The sequence below is a fragment of the Marmota monax genome, unplaced genomic scaffold (genome assembly GCF_021218885.2).
Source record: "Marmota monax isolate L192 unplaced genomic scaffold, Marmota_monax_Labrador192_F-V1.1 WCK01_AAM20220418_F8-fsc00105, whole genome shotgun sequence".
NCBI lineage: Eukaryota > Metazoa > Chordata > Mammalia > Rodentia > Sciuridae > Marmota > Marmota monax.
Window position 1 is genome coordinate 78,857 of NW_026692947.1, and position 10,616 is coordinate 89,472.

General features: G+C 41.2%; 1 protein-coding gene across 1 annotated transcript; it reads right to left on the reverse strand.

The window, feature by feature from the left end:
• Nucleotides 1-8,573: 8,573 nt before the first annotated feature.
• On the reverse strand, nt 8,574-10,001 carry LOC124097657 (serine/threonine-protein kinase MARK2-like). The gene has a single exon (XM_046452210.1). It carries the CDS (start codon nt 9,999-10,001, stop codon nt 8,574-8,576), a length of 1,428 nt encoding a protein of 475 aa, XP_046308166.1.
• Between the last annotated feature and the right edge of the window lie 615 nt (nt 10,002-10,616).

The window sequence follows — 10,616 nt, forward strand, 5'->3', positions numbered from 1 at the left end:
TCAGACATTGTTAAGAAGGCTCGTGCTATGATATCCATGTTTGTTGCTTCCCCAACATTCATGTTTAAACCTAATCACCAATGTGTTGGTATTAGGAGGTGGGGTTTGGGGAGGTAATTAGATTATGTAGGTGGAGCTCTCATGAAGGGGATTAGAGCTATGTTAAAAGAAGCTTTAGAGTGGTTTTACAAAGGAGGCTGCCCTTTCCATTTCACTGTGTGAGGACACAAGTAGAAGGTGCTGTCTATGAACCAGAAGGTGCCCTCAGTTGATCCTCTGCTGGCACCTTCTCACACTTCCCAGCCTTCAGAATTGTCAAAAATAAACATCTGATGTTTTTATAAACTGCCCAGTTAATGATGGTGTGTGATAGCAGTCCAAATGAATTAAGACAACTAGTTTTAATTCCTAGATTAATTGCCAAAGTTATAGAAGCAGATTGAGATGAAGTTTTTAACCTACTTGAAGGGAAAGATTAAATCATGAAAATTAACCAATTCAGAAGGCAGCAAGATTGTAAAGAGGAATCAAATACAGTAAAAGGGATTAAGCTAAAGGGTTATATCTTAACTGCAACACATCAATAATTTTATGACACAGAAATGGATTGAATGTTCCAGTTAAATGGGGAAACTGGCTATCCATATGAAGAAGGATGAAACTAGACTTTTATCTCTCTCTGCACAAAAATCAACTCAAAATGGATCAAAGACCTAGGAATTAGACCAGAAACTGTACAACTCCTAGAAGAAAATGTAGGATCATCACTCCAACTCAACAGACTACCTAACACTCAGGAAATAATGCCAACAGTTAATAAATGGGATGGTATCAAATTAAAAATCTTCTGCACAGCAAAGGAAACAATTAAGAATGTGAAGAGAGAACCCAAAGAATGGGAGAAAATCTTTACTAGTGACTCTTCTGACATAGGTTAATATCTAGGATATATAAAGAACTCAAAAAACTTCACACCAAAAAAATCAAATAACACAATTACTAAAAGGGCAAACAAATTAAACACAAATTTCTCAAAAGAAGAAATACAAATACATATGAAAAAAATATTCTACATTATTAACAATCAAGGAAATGCAAATCAAAACTACACTGAGATTTCATCTACATCAGTCAGAATGGCAGTCATCAAGAATACTAATAATGCTGGGAGCAGTGGTGCATGCTAAAATCCCAGACCTCAGGAGACTGAGACAGGAGAATCTCAAGTTCAAAACCAGCCTGAGCAATTTAGCAAGGCCCTAAGCAACTCAGCGAGACCCTGCCTCTAAATAAAATATTAAAAAGGGCTGGGGATGTGGTTCAGTGGTTAAATGCCCCCGGTATCAGTCCCCAGTACAAAAAAAAATAAATAAATAAAATAAAATGTGAATCACCTAGTAAAAAGTCTATATGTGTGTGTGTGTATGTGTGTGTACGTATATATGTGTGTATGTGTATATGTGTGTGTGTGTGTGTGTGTGTGTGTGTATATATATATATATATATATATATAATCTTAAGAGTGTATATGTTTCAAAATTACTGTTGGAGACAGTGTGTACATCTTTAATAATTGATGAGAACAAAGCAAGAAAAATTCTTAAGGATATTTTGAAAAACTTACAAAACAAAAGACTTACTTTATATACAAAGAACACTGTACCCAACAATATTTTTAAAAAACACATAAAATATCTATGAAAATAAATTACATTAGATGATAATAATGCAAGTTCTGATAAATTTTAAACTATCAAAATCAGAATATATTCTTGTTCCCCCATGTTATAAAAAAAAAAAACAAGAAAATAGCAATAAACAAAAATTGGTTTACAAATACATAAAGTCTTCTATAGGTCAATGAGAAAATCAATGAGAATTAGAAAATATTTTGAAGTGAATAATAATCAAAATTGTACACAAACATTTAGTAAAATAAATGAAAATACAGGAGGTAAAACTTAAGGAAGTGAGAATTCTCAAAAAACTAGAAAAATAGCTGTGTAGAAAGAAATTAGTGAATAATAGTAAAAAGAGCAGAAATAATAAAATGAAAAAAATACACAATGTATAAAGCATTAAAGAAACTAAAAGCTAGTTTGGGGACAAAACAAAATTAATGCAATCCTGACAAGACTAATCAAGAGTAAAGGGAGGGGGCACAAATAATCATCATTAGGAATAAAACAGAATGATTAGAATTATTTGTAATAGATTATGTTCATATTTTATTTACTTATATGTATTATATTTTACAATAAAATGTGAAAGAAAAATCTACATATTATTTTTATTTGTAATATTAATTATATGATATACAAAATAAAAACAAAGTTAATAAATACGGGGGCATGGGGGTAGGAAGGATAGTAGAATGAATCAGACATTATTGCCATATGTACACATATGACTATAAGACCAGTGGGATTCTACATCATATACAACTAGAAGGATGAGAAATTATACTCCATCTATGTGTGATGTGTAAGGGTGCATTCTACTGTCATGTATAGCTAACTAGAACAAACAAAAGAAAATAAAATCAAATGAAAAAATAAATATGCTGGTTATTGATTTTAATTGTTAATGCTTTTAAGACTGTATGCTGTTTAACTAAGATACAATAACAGGGATATTAGAAAGATTGCATCTTAGTTTTTAAAAATGATAAATTTGAAGATATTTATTATCACACATATTTGTTAGATTATTATTTAAATTCTCAAACTTCTTTTATTACTTGGTTTTATAATAATGGTAATTATTTAGCATTCTGTTCTGGAATTTCTTTTTAAAAAGTAAGGGGAAAGTGGCTGGGGTTGGGGCTCAAAAATAAATAAATAAATAAATAAATAAATAAATAAATAAATAAAGATATTATGTTAATCTACCACTAAAAATATTTTTTTAAAAAAGTAAGGGGAGAAATAACATAACTGTCCTACATATTCAGCAAAAAAAAAATGTTTTACATTTCATAAAAACAAACAAAAACACTCCTGTGAAGTTGAATTTTGTGAAAAAATAAAATATCTGTGTAGGCTGTAATATTCATTGATTTTCCTCTGAAGATTTTGCAAAATATTTTAACATTAGTGTTAGTGAAGTTGGTTAACTTGAGCTTCCTCATTAGAGCTTTGATTTTAATAATTTAAACAAATAAAATCTTCTCCACTAGGTGGTGCCAATATCCTGTTACAAAACACCACCACTCTCCACCCTTCACCACTACCAAAAAGCCTGATGTTTTTGTTTTGATATTGAAATTTCACGTCTAAGTTGCTACATGGAGAATTTCTCTTTAGTTATAGGTTGGACTGTGCGTCTTTAACTTTCAATTTTGTGGTGTCCCAATTACCGGGAAAATACATTAGTTAAATATCAAATGTAGTTCCCAACATTGTAAGTAGAGACTACTTTCCATGACCTTAAAATTTTGATAAGTCCAGTTCCTTTGCCTTTATTAAGTTTTTGGAACAAAGAGATGCAAAGTTTCCTATCAATTTATTTGATTAAAATCACTTTTATTAAAGGAATACCTCTACCCAAAATGTAGTTCATCTGCAAAGAGTTTGGCCCGGAGGCCAATAATTTTTTCTGCTTACTATTCCAATTTCAAACAATATGTTTATACTTCTAATTCTTGATCTTTCAAATTTAGTTACTTTTAACAAGAAATGAAGTATAAGGCCATATCTCTTCCTACCAGCTCCTCACAATCTTACTTTGTGTATAGGTGTTTATCAGACCTAAGGAATTCTCATACGATTACCTTTTCTTTTCTTTTTTTTTAACCACAAATAATTTTTAACACTCCAGTGCTTTCTTTCACAATTTTAAGTGGCATCACTGGATTTTGTAAGAAAAGAAATTATCATCCCTTCTCCATTTCCCCACATTCTGTTACTGACCAGCCTAACTTGACTCTAGGCCTCAGCTCTTCTATTCTTCAGGCCATTCTGTACAAAACCACAAGTGATTTTTGCAAATCTAATCACATCATTCCTGTGATTAAAATTCTTCTAAAACATCTCCTTTTTACTAAGGAGTCTTCATTCTTTACCTCCACCTGGACAGAAACACATTATCTGGATCTTGCTATTTTCTCCAATCTCTTCTCATATGTGTCCCACTTATTAACTGGGACCGCTCTACCCTGGTTTGTTTATAATTTGTTAAGCATTTCAAAACTTGTCTCTCTTTAGTTTTTTTTCTTTTTTTTAAGATTTTTTTCTCTAGTTGTTTCTTCCTCTAGAATATTTGTACTAGAGATTTTTGATGACTGGCTTTGCTTCATTTTTCAGATCTCTATTCAAATGCTGCTTGCTCAAAGCCATCCAGTTTTTACTAGTCGATTCCCAAGTCTAGCTCATCTAATGTCACAACAGTTCCACCCCAAGTCCTTTCCTTTGGCCCTGGTTTCCTTCATATCTTAGTTTTTTATATTTATTTTTTAGTTTTAGGTGGACACAGTATCTTTATTTTGTCTTTATGTGGTGTTGAGGATCGAACCCAGTGCCTTGCGCATTCCAGGCGAGTGTGCTACCACTTGAGCCACATCTCCAGCCCCATATCTTAGTTTATAATTCAGTCTATCACTCTCAAAGTATAAGCTAACTGAAATTGAGGACTGTCTCTGTTTGTATGGTAGAATAATTTTCAATAATATTTAATATCTTCTCTCTTCAAGTACATCTTGACTATTTTTGTTGTAATCCCCAATACATGGAATTTTTATTACCAACTATGTCATAGCAAAAATAGTTCAAGTAATAATTCACCATATTGAGTTATAACAATAGTTAAGCATTTCTTATGTTAGGATGTTTATTTGTGTGAATCAACAAAAAAAAACCTACAGGTTCAAGCTTAATAAAAAACATTCTCAAAAATTTCTAAGTAAGCAATAAGTTATTTTGCTCCAAATAATCAAACCATCAACATGTATGTACAAAATTTTCTTGAATTAAATTGGCAGTTCTTAAAGAAAATTGAATAGGGACTTATTAAACAGGCAGCATAAAAATATTTTTCAAAGTGTGAAAATGTTTTTTCATGTTTGACTTATCTTAAAAGTTTTAAAAGTTTCCATGTTATGCTTCCAATTACAGATTAGTAAGTAAAGTCAGTGTTCTTATATCCAAGTATTTGTTTGGATTTAAACAACAAATGTTTCACCCTATGAATTTATTGTCATTTAATCATCATTTACCTTTTATTTACTTTCAAATTTAAGAGAATGGTATTATTTTCTTTGTATCTTTGAGTTTTTTTAATTGTCCCATTATGATCATAGATAATAGTGGGATTCAGAAAACTTTACTTAAATGTTTACTTTTTTTGTACATTTGCTCTATTTTTCTAAAATCACTTTTTTTGGAGAAAAAAGAGTAGAGTAGGAGATATTTTTAAATAGCCTACTTCTTAACTTAGATTATGGTAGAATATACTAAAAACCCAAACTACAAAATCAATTTAGAAAAAAATAAAGCAAGTGAACAAAATGAAAATGGAAAAAAGCAAATATTTTGCATCAAATTTCTTTCCTATCTTCTCATGGATATACATGAGTATACTTTATATGCATACTTGTCATACTGCCTAGCACTTGAAGTCACAAAATGATGAATGAATGAATGAATGAAATGAAACTAGGAGACTTCCCATTTGATCTCTAGGCATATTAGACAGCAGCAAATGTAAAAATACAAAAGACGAGGAGGAAACAATGTTAGTGCACTTAAAAGCTGTTCCATGAACCCAGAAACTCCAATTTCTGTAATTCCACTGTGCATCTGGTCTATGTGTCCCAACTTTGAATTTACGATACAGTTTTGAAGCAAGGAATCACTTTAATTTAGCTTAAAAAAGAAAAAAAATCTTTCAGGAACCTTTGAAGGAACATTCTATAATCACTTTTCTATCTATTATATTTCCAGTTAACAAGGTTTATGAGAAACTTGGCTTTCTAAGTTAAAATGTCAAAACAAATAAAAGTGTTCTGTCAAATCTTTATGTTCTTTTTCTTTTATTATTTCATGCTGGGTTTTTTTTTCTCTCTGTTCCATTACTTTATTTTCTCCGAGTTTTTTTTGCAATGCTTCTTTAATTTTAAGCAAAAATGTAACACATTTTCCCAATTACCTCATGCCCTTTTTAGGTACAAGGTTCTGAGATTTATTAAAGTTAAGAAATGGATAAAGTGCACATTAGTTAACTGAGCACAAAACAGATTGGTTGGCAGAATCTCAAAGACCTAGGCATGTGGGGGGATGGTATGGGGGGAGGAGGCATAACTGCAAAGAAGGAAAAGTGATAGACTGAAAAAAAACAGAGACTTAGTGGATAAAAACAGATCAATTTCAACTTTGGATCAAACCTTAGTAACCAAAGGACAAAAATGAAAACTGTTTACTAACCTGTTTTTGAACTAACATGTAGAACTTCTCCCTTAGAATGATGTCAGTTTGCACTGTGTAAATATTTAGTTTCAGTTTAAAATTGTATGCTGGAAGGGCAGCATATGCTTTGCCAGAATATGCCTAAATTTACAGTGAACAAGACCCACCTTAGTACACCTCTCACTTTCCCACCGTCTCTGAGGATGGTGTCTGTACCCCTGGTCACTCTCTGTAGTGCTTCATCCCTCTCCTCTACCTGGGAGCACCTGGTGTTCGAGAATTACTCTGTCCTTTTCTTATTGTTACCTTCCATTTCTACCTTCCCCCACTAAAATGGTAATAACATTGCCAGGTTATAATAATTCACAAGAAATTATGGAGGATAATTATTGATTCAGAGTGTTTGTCATTCCAGGTAAATTACAGAATGGTTGAATTTATGAAAACATCAACTTGCAAAGTATTTCAGAAGAAGAGAAGATATTAAGGACAACTGAGATATTGCATGGGATTACACTTTGTGTTCTAGTCATATAGGTAAAAACCCATATACCTATTGAAAGAATCCTCCAAGCAAGACAATTCGCTGGGAAGAATTCCAATTTTATTGCAAAAGGCTGTGTGCTTCTATAGATCTAAGGAGAGATGGCAGGGCTTAAATGGCAGGCCACCCATTTATTGGCAAGTTCTTCCAGATATCAGTCCGGAGCCCAGGAATTAGTTCTTACTGGGACTAAGGTTTTCCGCCACCGAGATTTGAAATTGGCGCCCGCAGGAGAGTTCACAACCACGGGAACTTTTCGCGCCAGTGAAAAAAAAGGGAAAGTAGGAAGAGAAGGTCCTTAGGCGCCATGTTGGGGTTTTTTTCTGGAGTGCGGCTGCTGTTATACTTTTCCCAACACAAACAGAATGGATCTGAATTGAGTCTTCTGACTCCATGGTGGGCCTCGAATCCACATTCTAAGCACAGTCTACAACCCTCCTGTTCTGCTGTGAATCTTCCCAGTCCCCAGAGAGCTCCTAACTTGAAGGCTTGAACCTCAGGGGAGCAGTGCTTTGTGTTGTGGTCATCAGATAGGTGAATGGATCAAAGGCACTGTGAGTTCAGGAATGGATGGAGACATTGGTGATTGTGTATCTTGGTGGGCTAGGGGTAAATGGTAGAGATTAGGACGTGGGCCCAGCAGGAGGAGATAGGTCACTGAGGACATGATCTCTGGGTGCATGTTTTGTCCAGGGCACCTCCCCTTCTCCACTCTCTTCATCAGGGACCAGCAGGGTCAGAAGGTGCCCCACAGGGTCTGCACTGCTGGCCCCCAGGCAGCTCAAGAGCCTCCCACCTTCCCAAGCACTTGAGAGTCCTTGTTTGCCTAGGGGACCTCCACAGGACCCAGGAGTCCCTCTTGCCTTGCTCTATTCCCAATACTACAGAACCACCCCTTCGCTCAAACAGATGGTGGCCCAGCCCCACTCAGAGCAGGATGCAACCCAGACAAATCTCCCTGGTCCCCCTGAAAGCATCCAAGCGAGGAGATCTGTGAGGAAGAGAAATTTATTAAGAACCAGCCATGTCTGCCATGCCAGAAACAGGGGGCAGAGGAGAGCACGGCGGGGGGAGGGGCATCCCAGGAAAAGGATTCCCCAGTCTTTCTTGCAGACCAGGGAGGGGGTTAGTGGTAGAGCACTTCTCTCCAGGCGTCCTGTCCCCAGCAGGCCCTCTGGACTGGAACTCATAGGAAGGAGGTGCCTGCAGGTGGCACGCCTCTATGGAGCACCTGCGCCATGCTGATCAGATCCTTGCCAACTGCCTGAGGGGAAAGACACGGACTGGCCTGAGCCTGAGCACATCACACCCCCTTCTCGGTACCCACCCAGGGACAGCGGGTTATGTCCTGGGGAAGGCCATCAGGGATGGCGCAAGGGCCGCATCAGGCTGCACCCACCCACCTGCTTGGCTGAGCCTCCATCTCAACTGGCCACCATCTCAGGAACCACTTTATTTCGAAATCTACGTGCCCACCCTTCTGGGGTCCGAGCCACCCGGTTTTCCTGCCTGGGCCCTGTCCTGGGGGCCGCCACACAGCAACAGCACATTCGTGTGAGGCAGGTGAGGATCCTCCTGGTCACCCTCCGCCAGGCCTTGGTGCCTTCCTGGGAGGAGCCCGCTGTCCCTCATTGGGCTTGCTGCCTGGGGAGGGCCTGCTCTCCTCCTGACACTCCCTGGGGTCTCCTGCTGCCCTCCACCTGGGACCTGTGGCCTCCAGACCCAGGACCAGGAGGCAGGGCGGCAAGGTCCTGCTGCGGGGCCCTGCCGGGGGCAGCTGGGCTCTGGGCCTGCAGGCTGGGGAGGGCCAGGGCAGGCAGGCTGCCTCCCTTGCTGCCCCTCTGCCCGGGCCGCAGGTGCTCCCCACGCGGCTGCTGTACAGCTGGCACGACCCGCCTGGAGTGAGAGGTGGGCTTGCTGGCGCTCCTCTGGCGGGGCATGGTGGCTGGGAGAGAACCCGCAGATGACCTGGGCTGGAGCCCTGAGTGCACAGACCTCCTCTGGACCGTGAAGCCTACCCCCTGCGTGTGCTGGTGCCTGAGCAGGAGATAGGTAGCCATGGCTTCGTCAAACTTTCGGCCCTTCAGGGACGTCCAGGTGTCAGTGAGGTTGAAACCCAGGTCAAGCATGACCTTCACTGTGGAGAGATCTGGGCAGAAGCGGCGGCGGGACTTCCTGGTAGCAATCACAAAAGGGCACTGACCCCATTTCAGCCACAGGTGCCTCGCAACTTCGGCCATGCTGGGCCTCTCCATGGTGTCCACAGTCAGCATCTCCGCCACCAGGTCCTGAGCGTGGATGGACAGGTGGGCCGGTAAGACCCAGGAGCGGTGCAGCACCTGGTCCCTCAGCTCCTCGAGGGTGTCCCCTTCAAAGGGCAGGTGCCCCGTCAGCATCAAGTAGAGGACGACACCCAGGCTCCACACGTCCACCGCGGGCCCGATGTACGCCTGCTGGAGGAACATCTCCGGGGCCCAGTAGGTGACCGTGCCGCACACCGTGTCCAGCAGCTCTCCCCGCCTGAACTGGCAGCCCAGGCCGAAGTCGCACAGCTTGATGTGGCCGCACGCATCCAGCAGGATGTTCTCCGCCTTCACGTCCCTGTGCGCGATGCCCTGGGCGTGGCACGTGCGCAGGGCGCTGGCCACCTGCTCCAACAGTCCCTGCGCCTCCCGCTCAGGCAGGCCCACCCCCTCTGGGATGTACTGCAGCAGCTGGCCCCAAGCAGCGTACTCCATCACCAGGTACACGCGGTCAGCCGTCTCCATCACCTGGAACAGCTGCACCACGCTGGGGTGCTCCACGGCCTTCATGATGGCCACCTCGGCCTGAAGGAAGGCCCGGTCCAGCTCACCCTTGCTCACGGTTTTCACCGCCACCTCCGCCCCCGTCAGGATGTGGCGGGCCAGCCTCACAGTGCCAAAGCTGCCCTGCCCGATGGACCTCAGCACCTCATACTGGCCCGTCAGGGCATCCTCCGAGGACGAGCTGGCCTCCAGGCCCCGCTGGGGGCTCCTGGGCACCCTACTCTGACTCTCACTACTCTCTCTAGGCATCAGGAGCGGCCACGCCACCCAAGGATGCTACCTTAAAACAACACAACAAACCAAACCAACAAACAAAGCAAGACTAAAACAACAAAACAACACAACAACACCCCAAATCAAAGAACCAAGACACAAACCAGAACCGCCAACCACTAACCACCAAAGGCACTAACTAGCTGGGAGTCCGACAGGTCACCACCAAGAGCTTCCTGCACAATGGACGAAGCCCAGCTGTGGCCGCTGCATTTTATAGAGCCCCTCGGAATGCCCTGACAATCGCCCCTTGTGAGGTCTCGGCCACAAATGGCCCTGTACGCCCTGCCTGGCCCATGGTGCTCCTCTCCCTGGGGATTCTGGCCCCCAGGACCTTGGCACTGGTCATGTTGTGAAGATCAAAGTCCACAAGCTCACAGACAGGTGTGTCCTGCCCACCCACAGTGTCTTACGCACCTACCAAAACCTGTAGTGGGCTCCAAGGCCCTGGCGTGTCTGGTCCCAACATCCATAGCTCCTTTGGCCTTCGGTCCATAGCACCTCCACCCTCCTTTGTCTGCCACCTCAGGGAGGTTGGTGTCCTAATGTGGTGGCCCTTCACTCACATAACCGCCCCCTCACACTATGCCC